The following is an 18,902-nucleotide window of genomic DNA, read 5'->3' as shown; positions in this document are numbered from 1 at the left end:
CCATGTTCCCATCACATTTGCACAGGTTCCGACAGAAAAACAGACTTGTTGCTCTTCGAAGGGACATGGGGAATCTTGAAATACTGAAAGAGGATAGATCATACATACAAGATACTAAGAACTACTCATTGATGTTTTTTTCCCCAAAAACAACTTTAAAAAGCACTCCATATTTTCTCTGAAACATTGATTAAGGATAAATTATCCATTTATTCATGTCATACAGGCTATTACTCAATTTTGAAAAGATTTGTAGTTCACAATTTGATAAATAGATAAAGATAGATCCAAACAGAAGAAGGGCGAGAGGCATTCGGGGTTAGTGGTGAACTAAAAGATGGACGTTTTATGCAGATGTTGAGAGGCAAAATGCAAACATGAAGATTTAAGCAAAATGCCGCTCATTAACGAAGCTAAACTGGTAGCTTGAACCAGCAGGGAGCCCAATAACGAGTCCTAGGAAGAGCTTCTCATTACGACGAAGGCCGGAAATTTTGGCGCGTTTGACAAGTGGAGCAAGAAAAAATTGAAATAAGGGCTGTTTTTCTTGCCGTAATTGCGTTTGCTTGCTCTGCCGGAAACAACCGAGGAGGCGGCGACGGGGGTGCGGAGCGCGACAATAAGCTTTAATGGCGACGCATTCTCGTGGGAACTTGACCGTGATCCGCCGCCATCGCCATCACTCGCCGTTTATCCTTGGATTTTTTTTTTTGTTTTTTTATTTTTGCTAGGGCCTCGTTTAATTGCTAGCGATATCGGGGGGGGGGGTCATTGCAGACGGTGATGCGGGGTAGAGAGGGCACACTTCAGTCTGGAGCGTCGGGAACGTCCGAACGGCTCGAGGAGGCTGAGGAGAGTCGTCCTAATTAGCGGGGAGGCCGATGCAAGACGTCTGTATGGGTCGCCCTTTGTTCGGCAGCCTCTTCTTTCTCTCAGGCTGTCACTTTACTTTTCCATGAGAATGAGAGACGGGCCTTCCAACCATCCTCCAGCTTACAAACACTACGTTTGCCAGGCATAACAATCTTTCAGGACGGCCCGCCACCCGATCTGTTTTCATCTATTGAAGCTAAACGATGAGCCGAGAGCTCAGGACACAATTGAAGAGCTCAATGGCTCTCCATTTTTTGGTCCTAAATTATTCACATAACAATAAAATTACACTTATGGTAAATATGATGCTTTGTGAATGAATATTAATAACAGGTAAGTATGACAAGCCTTCATATCATTTAACCACTATGCGTTGCTGATATCTAGAATTCAGTTTTGCCAAATCGAAAAGGACATTTTTGATATCGGTAACTACATTCTTCCTATTCAGATTTAGCATTTAAGATATCTGCTACATCATTTTGCCAAGGACAAATGACGCAACTTTTTCCATTCATGTGTATGGCCTTTGTCATTACAGATAGATACGATTCATTTGAAGATATCTTCTTTGTAAATTACGGAATTGTAGCTATCTCACACTCCAGTTTGAGATATGAACTCTATGTATGTTTTAATTCATTTCATCATAAGCTCATAACTTAATTTACTAACATAGCAAATTAATTTGCCTCAGTGAAATTAACTAAAAAGCCATTAATCTGTTTTGGCCCGCCAAAAATACTTTGTTGTTTTTACGTTTTTTAAAAAGTAGCACTATATTCATTCATCCATTTTCTTTACCGCGTATCCTCACTAGGGTCGCGGAAGTGCCGGAGCCTATGCCAGCTATCATCGGGCAGAAGGCGGGGTACACCTTGAACTGGTCGCCAGCCAATTGCAGGGCACACATAAACTAACAACCATTCGCACTCACATTCACACCGACGGGCAATTTAGAGTCTTCAATTAACCTAGCATGCATGTTTTTGGGATGCGGGAGGAAACCGGAGCGCCCGGAGAAAACCCACAAATGCACGGGGAGAACATGCAAACCCCACACAGGCGGGGCTGGGATTTGAACCCTGGTCCCCAGAACTGTGAGGCAGATGTGCTAACCAGTCTTCCACAGTGCCGCCTAGCACTATATTGTGAAACATAATATAAATAACATAACATATAACAAAACATTTGACTAAAGTTTACTTAAGCCAAAAGTCACACACACACTGCACTACATTGTGTGTTGATGTGTGCCTTTAAGGGGCGTGCCTAAGTGAGTGATGTCATCGGCCCGTATTCAGTCCAGTTGTTCATCTAGAGCATTTCCCCCATGCTCCTTGTGAGTGTAGTCATTTTGTATTTGTGTGTTTGACTATTTGACTGAAAGTGCAGCAACGACCGTGGCGCTCCTTGCCCAGACGTGAGGGCATCACAGTACCTTCAAGTAAGTTATATGGATGGGAAGCCAAGCAAGCTATCGTTCCAAACGGAATCATGGCAAACTGAAGGCTACCTTTTGGTGGAACTGGGGCGGGGATTCTTGTACAACGTTCGACAATGGGAAGGGGGGAAAAAAATTATGTGCTTACTTTCCAGACTGCTCCTGCCTGTGACTATAACCTCCTGTTGCGCTTCTCTTTGTCTCTGCCTTGGCTTGTCACTTGCATTTTTTGCAACAGACGCAATTATTTCCAACTCATTTTTGCATAGAAACCTAATTATTCACTGAGAACTAAATGAGATTTTGTACCCATGAAGCCATTCACCGTCACTCCCCCACCACCCCAACTCCTTCAATTCCCCCCCTTTTTGGAAACCATGAGATGGAGAACGGCCACTGCAGCTGCTATTCACAGCGACGAGATAATTGTCAATGAAAAGTCATCGCGCGGCATTATGTTGTCGGCAGGGTCATTGTTCATCTCATTGAAGTCTATATGGCAGAGCAGAGTGTTTTCCTTTGAGTCGGGGGCATTGAGGATCTGTTGCCCGGTAACTAATAAAGGGCCCAATCACGCACTGTATTGGCCAAAGATGGGCCGCAGACTGGCCCCGCCTCGACAATGCCACGTTTGTAAAAAGGCGGTGATACAAGTTAATGATACTTGTTCAACAAAACATTAATGGGCTTCTTCACGCTCTAATATGGCATGGGATGGGCGGTGAATGAGGCGGAGAGGGGGCAAAGGGCGGGAGAGAGGGGTTTCACTTTAACACTTTAACAACTTTGTGTTTTTACTACTGGGAGGAGCTGCAAACACATAACGTGATCCACACAAATGCAGACAAAAAAGGTAAAAATGCTGCTTTTTTTTTTTTTTAGTTAGCTAACTTGGGTCCTGAATCATCTTTTCCTTAAAGCCCCCCACCCCGTTTAAATTGAATTTTCATTCGATTGAATGGGACGGTGATTAATTACCCATCACAAAGTGAAAGGGGTGAATAGTGGCGGCTAACCACTGCACTCCAAAGTTTAAGGGAAAAAAAGGCGCACAACAGTGAAAGCGAAAAAGGAGCCAAACAAACGATGACTACGACTACCACGATGTGCAAAAAAAAAAATTCATAGAATTATCGAAACTTGATAAATAACTATGAGAATATAGTCAAACAAAACAATCATATTGTGAGGAAAAAGTTACAGGGTTAATGAAAAATTATGACATAAAAGAATGACGTCGTAATGTTATGGTAAAAGAGTTGCAGTGTTACGAGAAAAGTCAATGTTACATGAAAAACAATTTTTTTTTTAAAGTTGTGACGTTACGAGAATAAAGTCTCGTAATGAAACGTCAGAATATGAAGTCCTTATTGGAGTTATCAGTATTGAATCTTTTTAGAATCGATTATCCTATAGCTATTTTGTCGAGTACTCAAGTAATCGCCTCACCCCCACCCAAAAAAAATTAATAATCTAAATTAAAATTAATCTTTTTAATACTAAAATGCTTTTTATTCCAATTTATGTATGCTATAAACAGAATTTGAGAAAAAAAATAGACTTTGCTAAACCGTTAGCATTCACGATTAGCATTAGCGCCCTAGCGATTACCATTTTAGGTTAAAAAAAATGCTAACTATCATTCGGCTCACTCATACATTATGTTATATGAACAACACACATCTAACAGTGTCTTTAAAAATCACTTACAGACGCTCTTCTGCCATTTTTGGCAATGCTTTTCCACTGGTTCTACAGTGCGTCCGTCTGCAACAAATGTCCCCGCGGGAAACATGGACAGTGGCTAAATAGTTCCGGGAGGCGCAAATATGCTTTTATATATTTTATTTATTCCATCGAGGTATACATTTTTGCGTCGACCATTTTTGTTTTGTGGTTGACTTAGAGCCGAGTTAGACGTGGTTTTTTTCATAGCTCTAGTTGTAATACGAAGAGCATATTGCCGGCATTTTTTAAAAAAAGTTGTAGATAATTATAGCCTGTCAAGTCCCTTTGCATACTCCTGTACAGTAGGTGGCGGTATGCACCAAAGAGATGTAATTTAATTAAACTAAAGAAGAAGAAGAAGGTGAAAGTTCGCTTTCAGTTCACGCAATTTGCGGCACATGAAAATATCAAATTTGGATGAAACGCACAAATTGCCCGTTATCTTTATTTCCCATTTTCCATTTGCGCACAAAATCAGAAATCGGAATAACGAGTCCTTATCCTTTTTTTTCATTTTGGTTTTACGAACGAATATTAAGAAAACAAGTCATTATTTCGTTTTTGTTTCGGTTTTGTTTTGAGAAATGAATGATACATGGAATTATTTCATACGAGACACAATTAAAAACATTTTATTTTTTATTTTTTAAACATGAGCACACACACAATCAGGAGTGGATCTCGATTTTGAAATAAAGAAGGGCAGGCATGTCCCCCCGAGCAGAATAAAAAGGAATCATAGGATATATTCTTTTTTGCCCTTAAATGGACTAATTTTCTCCTTGAATTATGAAAGTAATGGCGAGGTAACAGCCTGTGCAGCTCGGTACCCGGCGGCTTAATGCCTCCTAAACCCTTCCACGTGGCTCCACTAGCCCTGGCAATTAGGCCTCATTATAGCCTCATAAAGGGCCTAGTTTGGGGGATTACTTAATAGACAATGAAATTTTATCGTGCAGAATTATGGAAAAATAATATCGTGTGTGATGGAAGGGGGGCGTGCGCCACGCATCATTCTGCATGGTTGGAGCGCTGCTCTCTCACACCGAAACACACACACACTGTTCGCGTTGCAACAATAGCCATGTGTGTGTGGTGGTGTGTGCGTGCATGTGTGTGTATACATGTCACACACCGGCCTTGCTTTATTATAGCAATTATGTTCTGTGTGTGATGTGACAGTCGGATTTGAAAGGATTTTAGAGAAAGTTAGACGCAACATGAGTGCTTTCAAAATAATAATAGAGGACAGTTCTACATTTTAATAATAAAAAGAAAAATCATTAAATATGCTACATAGGGGTTGCCTTTTTCAAGGCGAACCCTTGAAATGATCATCACATCATGTTGTCAACGTTTCATGGCCTAGGCAAAAAAAAAAAAAAAAAAAAAAAAGGAATTTAGTATTGCATATCTGTCTCGGAGACTTCCTTGAGACTGCGGCTCGTTTGGGGGAATTCCCCAGTAGAATAACCCAAAATGGTGGTTTCAAACCAAAATGGATGACTTCCTGTTAAATTTTGGGCATGGGTTTTTCAGACTTTTTCATGTGTCCGGTTCTGACAGACATGTCCACCCAATTCCGTGTCAATTGGTGAAAGCAGTGGCAGCGTCTGATTTTTTTTCTAACTTTTAGGGCTCGCTGGAGTGAGAAATCATTGATATGAACCAAAATAGCTGACTTCCTGTTCAATTTCGAGCATGGGTCCCTGGGACTTTTTTCGTGCCTCCTGTTATGATAGACATGTCTACCTAATTTTGTGTGCATCGGTGAAACTGGTGGCGGAGGCTAATTCATTTCTAAGTTGGCAGAGGTCGCTACTGAGTGAGAAATAGCTGCTTCGAACCAAAATGGCCGACTTCCTGTTGAAATCCGAGCATGGTTCCTTGAGACTTTACCGTGCATCCCATTATGACAAACGTGACCACCGAATTCCGTGTAGATTGGTGAAACAATTTTCCCCCCTAACTTTTCAGGGGTCGCTAATGAATGCGAAATGGTTCATTCAAACTAAAATTGATGACTTTCTGCTCAATTTCCAATATGGATCTTAATACTTTTTTGTGCATCCTTTTAAGACACACGTTTCAAACAAAAATGGCTGACTTCCTGTTCAATTCCGAGCATGGGTCCTTGTGATTTTTGTCGTGCGTCCTTTTAGGACAAACGTGTCCAGCAAATTTCGTGGCGATCGGTGAAACAGGTGGCGGGGGCCAATTTTTTTCCCTAACTTTTCAGGGCTCGCTACTGAATGAGATTATAATTGTTTTTTGTTTTGTTTTTTTAATCGGGATACACTTCCTTGCAAAAACTGGTGAGTTTCCGGGCACGATGAATCCTTCAAAACGGCCATTAGAATAATAAATACACACAGAGACCAAGCGGGCCCTGACAAAAATGTTACGAAATCAGACACACAGAGGGTCCGAGTGGCTACTTGGCAGATGAAAGCAGAAGCCAAAGCCAGCAGTGACCCACCCGCCCCGGCTGCCTGCTGCAAGGAGTGGGTGGGTGTGGGTGGGTGAGGTGGGGGATCAAACCCGCTAATTATCGTCACAAGACGAGGGATTAACGCATTTCTGGAATAACTGCCTGTTTACCCCCAGTGCCGGCCCACCTTTATAAACACTTTCTAATTTAATCCTAATCGCTATCCAATAGCCCCAAGCAGACGCACCGGGCACGGCGCCACAAAGCCGCCAATGCTGGAAGTGACCAAGTCACCCCCGGTCCCCCCAAAAAAAGTGTGATCAGAGGGCAGGTTAAAGCGATTCTGCAAATCGCCTTTGTAATAATATATCACATTCTAGAATTTGGGAGTGCTCGGTACAAATGCTCGCAATTACGATTTACATTATTTACGGGACACTTCATTAGGTACGCCGTCGTAATGAGAACCAACGAGAACAGTCAAACTTTGCAAAGATGCTAATAAATACGCACTTTTAATCCCAAATCATTAAGGCCAACATGCTAATAAATACTCACTTTTAATTCAAATTCATTACTGGAGATGTTTCAAATATGTTTGCACCTCTCACGTGGCAATAAAAAAGGTGCCCAGAATACGTTGTACACCACAGCAAACTACAACCATATTAATAAGCATATTGTCCAATTACATTTGGAAATTTAGATGTGCACATAAATTACAACCATACATTAATAATAATCGCTTGAGAAGTGATAGACGCACATACAGTATGATGTGGTATGCTTTGGATTATTAACTTTTCCTTACCCATAGACAATTCACTTGTTAAATGTGTCAGCAATCCAAGCTTCTCTTTTCCTTCAACAGACATTAATGAGTGGATTTTTCATTACACTCTTGTTAAAACATAGATTGTGTACAGTAGACACAAACAAATATATAAAGAAATTAAAAATGATGTGGCATGCTGTGGATCATGAGCTCTTCCTTGCCACGGATGGATGACACAATACAGTGTCACTGCAAATTTTACAGTGACCTTTTATTGCGGGCAGCCTAAGGCACACCTGTGCGATCCGCAGGCTGGCTAATAAGCATCTCGATATGGCACACCTGTGAGGTGGATGCCTTATCTGGGCACAGGAGAGGCGCTCACGAGCACACATTCAGGCAGATTTCTGAACCATATCGAGAGAAATTGACCTTTTAGCAAAAACACACGCTGCATTTATATTTTGCTCAGTATAAGATGTGGTGTGCTTTGGATCATCAGCTTTCCCTTTTCCACTGAGAAAGGTACTTCCATTTTTGGTTGGATGTGATTAAAATCTGGTAAACTGACAAAAGAAAAACAATCAAATAATGTATGTTTGTTTAACACATTTTAATCATGTGCAACCGATTCATTTAAGTAAATTCAAAGGACTTTTTTTTTTTTTTTTCTTCCAGTATGGTTCACTTACTTCTTTACAATGTATGTCGACAATTCCAGTGTAGGTTTTTTTTTTTCTTGTCTGGGATAACCTGCAAAAGGGAAACATATTTGAATTAGGCTACTTCATTTCAATATAATAATAATTTTTTAAAAATTTAAAAAAAACATACCTTGTTGTTTTCTATGTCAACTGTCATTTGTTAAACACAGACAAAATTCACAATTCAATAATTGGTTTTAACAACAACAATACAATTGAGTTTGCTATGACTATTGAATGCTGGGAGTAGCAAACACGTCGATTTTGATACATTTGATAGACAAAGACTTGGGGGGGAGGGGGGGGTAAAAAAGTGCAAGTTATGATGGTTGACGGGGGGTAATGAGGGGTGTCATGTTATGTATGCAGCAGTCTTGGGTGGGTGACGCTGCGCCCAAGGCCCACCCACACCACCCACCCTCCTCGTGCTCCCTTTTGTTGCGCCATCAAACATAAAGCACCTTTGCGAGCTCCCGAGGGGCATCACACGCAAGCGAGGAGCGCGCTCCACTCTGTCGCCATGTCCAGATCCTTCTACGTGGATTCGCTCATCGTCAAGGACGCCCGACCGGCCGAACACCCGGCGGCGGCGGCGGCCCACGACTTCCTGCTGCCCATCAGCGTGCACACGCCGGGCGTGGTGCCGGCGTGCCCGTCCAGGAAGAGCGGCGCGTTCTGCGTGTGCCCGCTGTGCGTCAGCACGCACCTGCACTCCAACTCCAGGCCGGCCCTGAAAGGCCACTTCTCCACGGGCACGGAGGCGGCGCAGTACTGCCACCGGCTCGCCCACCACCAGCACCAGACTGCCGCCTTGGCGCACCCGGGACATGCACCTGTTTGCACGGCGTCCGTTTTCACAGACCCGCGGAGATACCACTGCATCTCCATGGGTGAGACTGGAACTTTTTTTTGTTTTTTTTTTGTTTTTGTTGTTGTTGACTAAGCTACTTTTCGGATGCCATATGACAGACCTTAACAAACTTTAAAAAAAAAAAAAATATATATATATATATATATATTAATATTACTACAACTTATGAAAGTATAAAAATGTGTTGCCATCCATGCATTAATGCACGAATTTGCTCATAAAAAAAATAAAAAATTGCTTTTTAAAAAAACAAAACGACTTCTAAAGCATCTTCCCAAGACACTGAACACTGACACAAAACAGGGGTTGACAAACTGTGGGTGGCGGCCCAAAATGGGACCCAGGTCAGTTTTTAACATAACCCTTTAATGATCCCCAGAGTGGAAATCCAGGTGTCACAGCAACATACAGCATTGTTTCAATAAAAGTAATAAAAACAATACAGGCATAGAATAAAATTACATAGTGAGAAACTATTGTATACAGCAACTTTTTTGAATGCTGAATAAGGATAATACGATTGATTGAGGTTGGTTTGCTTTATTGACATTTAAAAACAACACAGTTGACCTAAGTGCTGAACAACTAAAACAAAAAAATGGTAACATTTCAGAAGTTTCAAACAATACAAAATAATATCAATCATCTATAAGGCCCAGTTATTTTTTTTTTAAATCGTTACCGTTATGGCAAAACATATGGTAATAGCATAATTGCCTACATCCTTTTCGAACATTTTCAATCAACAAGAAAAAAAGCGCAACAAGGCTTCATGTTTAACCCCCCCAAAAATGGGTTAACCAAAAATATGGACCCAATCTAATACAAATTAAATTTGAGAGAACATTTAAAAATGACACATTTGAACCAAGTGCTGTATATTTCAAAACAACAGAAGATGTGTCTTAAACTGATTAAAAAATAATATATATGTGTGTGTGTGTGTGTGTGTACCCTACTAAAATGTGTTTACATAAAAAAAAAAATATTTGCTCTAAAATTTTAAACTTTAATCCCCCTTTTACTTGTGTTTCTCAGAAACAGAAAATAGTTTCCCTGGGTCGATTTGACCCACTATCCAAAAGTGTTAGAAACAAAAATTATCCCAATAAACATTGCTTGTATCTCATCATTAATTCCATTACTCACACATTTTAATCAATATATAGACTTGATAACGCCTATTAAGACACAAACTACTTAAGAAATAAACAATACATCCTTACAATGGGTCCAAATGGTCTGTTTCAACCTCTTGTTATATTGGTCATATTACCCATTATTAAGGTATTGCTTAAAAAAAAAGTCACTTAATAAGTGTAATCAACTCAACACTACAGGAGGGTTGAATGGGTCAATTTGACCCGTGATCCAAAAGTGTCAGAAAGGGAAGAAATCCCAATCAAAGTTGTTTATATCTCATTGTTTACTCCATTCAGCTTCATTTCAGTCTGTATTTATCAGTGACTATCCTACAATGACTACCACTTCACAATGGGTCAATTTGACCCACTATCCAAAAGTGTCTGAAATGAATAAACTCCCAATAAACATTGTTTGTATCTAATTGTTACCTCCTTACTCACTATTTAAAGCAATACGTAGAATTGATTAGACTTAATGCAGTTGCTGCTTTTATATCTTTACAATGGGTCAAACTGACCCGCTGAATCCACCAGTTCTGCTGCAGGCCAAATCAACATAAGTCCTGAAAAAGTGTAATCGACTACAAATATTGATTTGTTTGCTGATGCTTTTGGATAACGGGTCAAATTGACCCATGGTAAAGTTGTTGTTTTTTTAAGTAAAAGTTGCTGAATACAGTAAGTGAAATAAACTCAACATACAGGTAAATCCGCGGCCTAAAGCTCCACTTTGCCCTCCCCAACAGGCGCCTCGGAGAGCAGCCACATCCAGAACGGCAAGCGCATGCGCACGGCCTTCACCAGCACCCAACTGCTGGAGCTGGAGCGCGAGTTCTCCAGCAACATGTACCTGTCCCGCCTGCGCCGCATCGAGATCGCCACCTACCTGAGCCTGTCCGAGAAGCAGGTGAAGATCTGGTTCCAGAACCGCCGCGTCAAGCACAAGAAGGAGGGCAAGGCGGCGCAGAGGAGTTCCCACGCCGCTGGCGGGGGCGGCGGCGGGTGCAAGTGCTCGGGCGCGCGCTACCCTCGCTCAGAGGACGAGGAATCGCTCTCTCCCGTCTCGGCTTCGGAGGAGAAGGACGGCGCGCTGGTCATCATGTGACTACCGCCAATTTGGACCGAGTGACCTCTACCTGCATGAAAACTGTTGACGAGGAAAACTTTATTGATAATGTGAATGCACGTTTTTGACAAAAATGAATTTATTGGACTTGTCGTGCATCCCTTATAACAGGGGTTCTCAAACTGGCGTCCACGGGCCGTAACTTGGGGCTCCGCATAATTATTTGGGAGTAGTCGTATTGTTTGATAAAAGTGTGTGCTTACATACCGTATGGTGCCAACTGAACAAACACAATAAACCAATGACATGTCACAAAAATCTGACAGTCCTAAAAAAGTAAGAAAAAATACATTTGAACAAAATGTGTATCATTACAGGAAATTTTCCTTTTTTTATATAACCATATTTTTCCCAAGAATTGAGTGTTAGGCAAAAATCTGTGCATAAGTGACGAGCCGCGAATACGTTTCATGAGGTTTTACAGAGGCCACGAGATACCTCAACTCACTTCCTGGGCACCAAATTACCAAAAGATGGCGGCAAAGCACTACTTGTGTCTAAACGAAACTCCTCAATTCACTTCAACATCCTTCCTTTGGCTCCCTGGCACCAAAGGTAATACTTTCATTTCACCGGCCTGAGCACAAAAACAGAGGAGAGGTGAGATTTCAGCAAATAACGGAAAATAGGTTTCACAAAATAATTTACAAAATCGCTGAATTTGCAAATCCCAAACTATGACTATGCGGAGGTTCACTGTAAAGCCCTATTTTTTTATTTTATTTTGTTTTACTTTTGATAATAAAGGTGTCTCTTCCATACTTAAAGGTGTAACATTATGAGAATAAAGTCGTGTTTTTAAAAGTCTTAAGATGATGACTTTTCATCCCGACAAAATACATTTTTGTTCTTGTTTTTGTAACATTCCAACTTTTTTTTTTTTTTTTCACAAAAATAGGCAGCTTTTGAATTCCTATGGCATGTAAGGGCACACGTGGCGGTTATGTTTAATTGGTTTTAGGATTATGAGGTTACCTTGTAAAAGATTTCTCCCCAGTGTGAGGTCCCTGGACCCAAAAAGTTTGAGAACTCCTGTCCTATACAGTCTGGAAGTCCTCCACTGTTGACCCTTCACTGTGAGTGTGCGTGCGTGTGTGTGTGTGTGTGTGTGTGTGTGTGCATGCGTGCATGTTTGTGAAAAGGTCTTAGAAGCAATATATAAAAAATGTAAAAAAAATGTTTTTAAATAGCATATAGGACAACCTGTGTGTGGAACCCGTAAGCAACATGTGTTTGCAAGCTATGTGTACATGATGTCTATTTATTGCAATAAACAATTTAATTTGAATTTGTCCATTTTTTCCACCCAGACAGTATGCATTTGTGCGACTGAGTCGTAGAAACACACATATGGCACACTTCGTTAAGTACGCCAGCACAATCTAATGAGACCCAAATATAACAGCATAAATTAGGCCTTTGCAAACAATGTGTGTGTGTTTTTTTTTTTTGTTTTTTTTTTTTGGTTATTGACAGTGTTGGTTGTAGAATATGATTACAGTATTTCTAAATATCTAAACAAAAACCCCATTGTCCGAACCAAATTCTCAGTGTCCTAAACCCACTTATTGAATTGGTCAACCTAGAACCTTAAGCACTTTTCACGGTGTCCACCATAGTCCGAAGATTCAGAGACGTGAACAGCTATTTATTTTTTATTTTTTATATTATTACGTACATTTTTACAGTATGAGTCTATACAGTGCTGTGGACAAAAAAAAAAGGCTTCAATGTATCCATTTTACACACATATAAGTGCTAAAAATATTTTTTAATGTATTCATTACATCTTTAATCAGATACTATATGTTTATATATAATGAATATATTTAGAAAAATTAGTTGCGCACCTATTTTGTTAAAATATTGTACAATACATAGAAATATATAGAGATTTTACTGAAATGCATGCCATTTTTTTCGTCATTTAAAATGGGGATTCATAATGAATTTGTTGTATCATCATTTCTTACAACAATTGTAAATATGATGCATTATTTGTTTTTATATTTGAATTGCATTGTAATGTTTTTATTTATATTAAAACACGTTTACATATAAATGTGTTTTATATGTTTGCATATCATTATAAGACAAATTCTAAATTCCGTATGAGTACACAGAATACATAAAGAATAAAATGTATCTTGTTATATCATTTCTTTTTTATGTATTTTTTTTCTTTTAATATGTTAACTTTTTGTTCAACTCCCAGTCATTCAAAACACATTTTACAGTATTTATCAAAGAGCAATTTACATGATATAAGCTCTTGTTAATTCCGAGTGGAGCTCACAAACCTTTGTGATAATGGTCCCTTTTGAACAACAACAACAAAAAAGAAATAACGATTTTTTTTTTCTTTCTTTTTCCTGTGTGGTTCTAAAAAAAAAACGAGTTGAATTGCGTTTGGGGGTCCCACGTCGTTTGATTGTATCCTGGCATTTGGGGCAGCGCGAGCGAGGGACAGGATATATAGAAGCGGCCAAAGGCTTTGACAGGTTAGATTGTCCCGAGGGGGAGACCCCCTGATGTGGGGGGGGGGGGGCGCTCACACCGCTTTTGAGGGTGGGGGCGGGGGGTGGTATCGACAGGGTTCCACACGGGGACCCACACAAGGCGAGTTTTAGTCACTGTTTCATTAGGGCCCATTTGAACCTTTCAACTTGGGGGGACGAATGGGAAAAGACCTCTGAGAAGGGGATTAGGGTAAAGGGGGGTGGGGCCCCTGCGGGGGGGGGGGGGGGGCTTGAGGGGTGCTTAAAAATTAGCTGACGCCTAATTTAACTGGTTTCTCTCAGAGTTTGGGATACACTCCTAATTGAGAGGGGAAGCAGGTGAACTTTTTTGGGGTTCCCATTCATCGCGGAAGTAAATGGCCGCCTTTCACACTCTGTTGCTGATCATATATTATTATTGGGTGATAGGGGAGGGGGCACCTAATGAATTTAGACACTGAAGTTCCTATTAAGTGAATTTGTGTTGCCTTGCAGGTGCTAGAGCAGGGGTGTCCAAACGTTTTCCTCTGAGGGTCGCATGGAGAAAAATTCAAGGATGCAAGAGCCATGATGCACCCTTAAAACTGTTGGGTTGAAAATAACCCAATATGGGTAATTTGAGTACCCCAACGTGTTCCTAAACTTGGACGGTTCGAGTAAACCAGCTGGTCTGGTCTATGGGTGTGACCCTGCGTGTTAGGTTGGGATTGCATACACCCAAAAAGGGTTAAATTTGACTTTACTGTTGGGTTAATCCAATGTGACCTCAAAATTGATTGAGGTTATCCATTCATCCATTCTCTGTACTACTTACCCTAACATTTGGGTGACAAATCTTCAATTGACCTACAATGCAAGATTTTGGAATGTGGGAGTGTCTAGTGGGAACTAGAGTACCCGGAGAAAACCCACATAGGCATCAAAAAAGAGGAAATTAGAAACAAAAACAGCACATTTGAGAAGGAGTGTCTTGTCCAACCCAATAGTTGGGCTATCAAATCAATGCATTTTGTTTTATGCTGTGGGCGGGGGCATCTCTTGCCATGGGCGGGGCATCTCTTGCCCAACAGATTGTTGAATAATGTAATCCAATGTTTGGTCAAACTAACCCAACTTCCGACCCAAGTGTCAACCCAACAGGTGAACGACAAAAAAAACATTCTTCGACACAAGCTAAAAGGTGGGATTTATTTTGGAGTGGCCTTCAGCCCTTTATTCCACTAGAATAGATCTGCCCCTGCCCTGAGCAGATCTCCATATTCAGAACCAAAACGAGAGCAATCGGTAACAAGACGACAATAATTAAGTTTACTTGAGGATCATAATCCATCATGAACGTGATACGATCAAAAATCAGACTTTGACACAGAGCAGAAAGAGAAGAAAGCATTTTTAGTTCTGAAATTCGATTACCTCTATGCACGAGGCATTATACAACGAATGTTTAATGTTAATATTTAATGAGAATACACTTTTCCACCAGAGGCAACATTTACCTGCCAAAACGAGAGGTTTTGCCCCTCCCCCCCCCCATCCAACCCCGAAAAAAATACCCCTCCCAAATGGCCATTTGAAGGTGCTCCAATGAAGCCCCCGTGCGCCATGAAAAAGTGGCCAATTACGCATGACAAAAGATAATTAATACGAGAGTCCTTTGAGTCGCAAGTGCAGCTGCCGTTTGACGAGGAAGAAGAGGAGGATGAGGAGGATGAGGAGGATGAGGAGGGGATTTGCATTGGATCGCCGGGTGACGTCTTCATCTGCGGCAATGGCGCGCGCGACGAACTCCATTGGGAAATCCGTGACATTTCCAATCTCCGCGGGTGACGTCAGGAACTAAACTCTAACGTGACATAAATTCGCACTAGATGTTGACTAGCTAATGTCTGCGAGCTATCGCCGTCTATTATTCATCAATAGGCTCTTTTTTTTTTTTTTTTTTTTTTGGGGGGGGGCGTGCCAGAAAGCTCGTTCCTGATTTAAAACGGCCACTCGGGGGTGGAGTCTGACGAGGGAAAAGTTCAACTATTGTCAACGGGGTTCCCAAAGGGGGGATTGGGAAACCATGTTTAGGTGTTTGTGTTTTATATATGTTAAAAAATAATAATAATAATAAAAAAAAAAATATATATTTTGCGCTTCAGCACGCTGGACAGCTCCCACGGGGAGGGTGGGGCGTAATTGATGGCAGTGACGTCAAGTCCACCGAGCCAATCGCGACATATCTTTATAACTGTCACATTAAGAAACATATATATGTATTGTTACATTGTATATTAAAGATATAGCTTAAAATGTAGTTAAAAACGGCATGTCTATCCAAAGTTAATAAGTAATTATACATTCATGACATTGTCTTCTAATTCCTTCAATTAAAATTCAGCAAATCAGATTTACCCCCCCCCCCCAAAAAAAACAACACTGCAGCAGAGACCTCTAGTGGACAGTCAAGAATGAGCAAACAGTTTGAAGTAGAAATATAAGTATTTATTACTAACATTGAATAATTATATTTTTCGACCTCCACTTTGAATAGCATGAGAATAGTAAGTTTCACACTACCCACCAAGGACACTTGATTAGGTACAACAGCACAACCTACAAGAGGTCTTAAATTGACATTAAGGGCCAATTTAAGAATTTGTGTAGGTGCAGGTGTACCTAATAAAGTGGCCAGTGTGTGGGAACTTTTAACACGTCAGTGTTCAACGCACTCTCTGGATCTTCATCACACAAAGTTTCCAAACTCACAATATGTACTTTTCGTTGTGTTATTTTAAGAGAGAGAGAGAGAAAAAAAAGAAAGTTAAATAAATAAAACACTTGGTTTAAAATGTGCAAAGTTCGGCCATTTTGCGGTGGAAAGCTTCCAGGATCCTTTTGTTTGGAGAACAAGGACAGTGTTCTTTTCGCCAACATGTGGAAGCCATTGCGTCCAGGCAAAGTCTGCCTGCATGTTGTGATGGGGTGGGGGGGAGTTGGTGAGTGCGAGGACCCCCATTTCTCCTCATCATGGCCCGCTAGGAAACGCTCAGTTCGGGGGGGTCCAAATCGTGGTATCTATACAGTAAACAGCTGACGCATGCGCGCCACTTGCGTGCACTTTGCCAGGCTGTGTGTGCGCGTGGGTGTGCGTGTGGAGGCTGGGGATTAAGATGGTATTGGAGCGCCCTCTACGAGCTCAGCGCGCCACTGCACCCCTGCAACTTCCAAATGCCAACTACTGACTGGGTGGCGGGGGGGGGGGGGGGGGGGGGGGGCACTCGAAATTTGTTTTGTTTCCTCCTCTCGCTCGCTCACTCTCACGATATTTACAACGTTTGTTAATCGTACCGCGTAAAGGAGTGGGAGCAGGAATCCACAATTGTGAACTGGAATACAAGTGCAAAGAATTAAGTAGCACGAGTAGTCACTCGTGAGTACTCGCAGATACCGGGTACCGATAACACTGGTACTTTGGATTCATAAAATTTCACGTGATCCACCCACTGCAGTTTGGCGCCAACTACCGGCGAGGAGGACTTGATGTCCGATTTTTAATTGAATTTGATTTATTTTCAGCCTTAAGTATCGGTGGCTGGTATCGGCAGTACTTCACAAGTACCCGATAACTTGAAATAAGCTCATGTTGGGGGAAATGCTTCAAAACTGGTTCTAAAAAAAACCCAAAAAATCCTGAATCAGCACAAAATTTCAATTCAAAAAATGAAGAAATACATTGGGTGAAAAATGCCTGAAAACTCATTGGGAAATTGTGGATTAAAAAAATCCTGGGTGGTACAAATTTTCAAATAAAACCTTATCGTATTAAAGATAAAAGCAAAAGGGATCATGTCAAAAATAGTAGTACTTGTGTTGAGCGCCACGTGGCAGAAGGAATGAAATACTTTTGAGGGTCGGTTTGTCCTCACAGTAACGCCTGCCGCAGGCCATCAAGAGGAATTCTGCGGCAAGAACATTTTCTTTTTTTGGTTGATCATTTTTTATGACCGCCTGTGTCTCCTAATGACAGTCAAAGCCTTTTCGCTTGACCCGAATTACCTCGGCGCAAACTTTGACGATGCCGTTTAAGCAGTTTTGCTCTTTGACTGACATCCCGTTGACTAACACATAAACGGCTTTCAATACGAAAATGGATAAGAATTAGCATAAAACAGCATCACAGACGGGAAAGGAGTTGCGCTTTTGCAATGGATGAGTTATTTGTTGACCTCGCTTTACGACCGCATCTGTGTTCAAGTCAAACTTTAACTTGGAATCAAACACAACGCCAGAGTATTTACAGGATTCAACGAGCTCGACTTCTTAATTATGAATAATCCTTCCTTTGGAAATATGTTTACTCCTCCATTTGCTTTCCTGTCAATGCAACACACTCATTTCGCCCCTGGGATCCACAAAGCATTCGAATTGAGAAACTATAGCAACATTTCTATTGTTACAGTATTGTTGTGGGTTTTTCTTTCAAATATGTAATATTTGAAAATATAGATTTTTTTAAAAATTGGCGAAAATGCCCAGCAAACTGGGTTCCCAAAAACTCCACACCACCTTGCTATTTAAGAGTACAGACTTCCCCCAATAAGATTTGGATTTGCTAAAAATGAAAAATAGTAAAAAAATAAAATAAAATAGGGGAAAATATGAATAATCAGTACCAATGCTTGCGTATTATTTTACTATTTGTTTTAATAATTTGTGAGCAATTATGTCTCTTCTACAGTTTGCTTATTCTTTCCTGCACAGTCAATAACATTTCGCCCCAGAGCCATAAAGCATTATGATTAAGAAATACAATCGCACATTATCATTTTTATTGTATTGTGTGGATCTTTTATTTATTTATTTTTTAGATCCATGCCATATTCCCTCAGAACTTTAAAACAAAAAAACAAAACAAAAAAAAAGAAAAACATGCCTGACATTTTTAGGAGTAAAATGGACTGCAGCATCAACTTTTCCATTTATGTTTTTAACAGAGGTCCACTAGCGTAATGCTAACCCACAATGCAAAACGCTATAGATGGGCTAACGAAACTAGCGTCAATGTTGCGATGGCCGTAACCCTTTAAGCGACAGGTATTTAAACTTCAAACGATGTAGCAACAAATGTAGCCAGACAGTATAACAACACTCGCAGGCATGTATTATTTATCCTCTGCAAAAAAAAAAAAAAAAAAAAGTACGAATATTTCCGCATCTTACTGAGTCACTTAGTTGTGAGAACTCTTCTTCGTGTATTAAGTCTGTATTATACTGCTCCCTGGTGGCCGAGGCAAGCACACAATATGAGCACAACATCAACGG

General features: G+C 40.7%; 1 protein-coding gene across 1 annotated transcript in view; it reads left to right on the top strand.

Moving 5' to 3' along the window:
- The window catches only part of gsx2 (GS homeobox 2), a 38,779-nt gene extending 26,457 nt beyond the window's left edge, over positions 1–12,322 (top strand). The window contains exons 4-5 of the mRNA XM_061683885.1: positions 8,325–8,845; positions 10,718–12,322. Of these exons, the coding sequence (XP_061539869.1) occupies positions 8,476–8,845; positions 10,718–11,076 (729 nt within the window). The 5' untranslated portion in view covers positions 8,325–8,475 and the 3' untranslated portion in view covers positions 11,077–12,322. The remainder of the gene's footprint in view (positions 1–8,324; positions 8,846–10,717) is intronic.
- Positions 12,323–18,902: the final 6,580 nt, after the last annotated feature.

Source organism: Phycodurus eques, chromosome 8, assembly GCF_024500275.1.
Source record: "Phycodurus eques isolate BA_2022a chromosome 8, UOR_Pequ_1.1, whole genome shotgun sequence".
NCBI lineage: Eukaryota > Metazoa > Chordata > Actinopteri > Syngnathiformes > Syngnathidae > Phycodurus > Phycodurus eques.
This window is presented reverse-complemented; position numbering and strand designations above follow the sequence as displayed.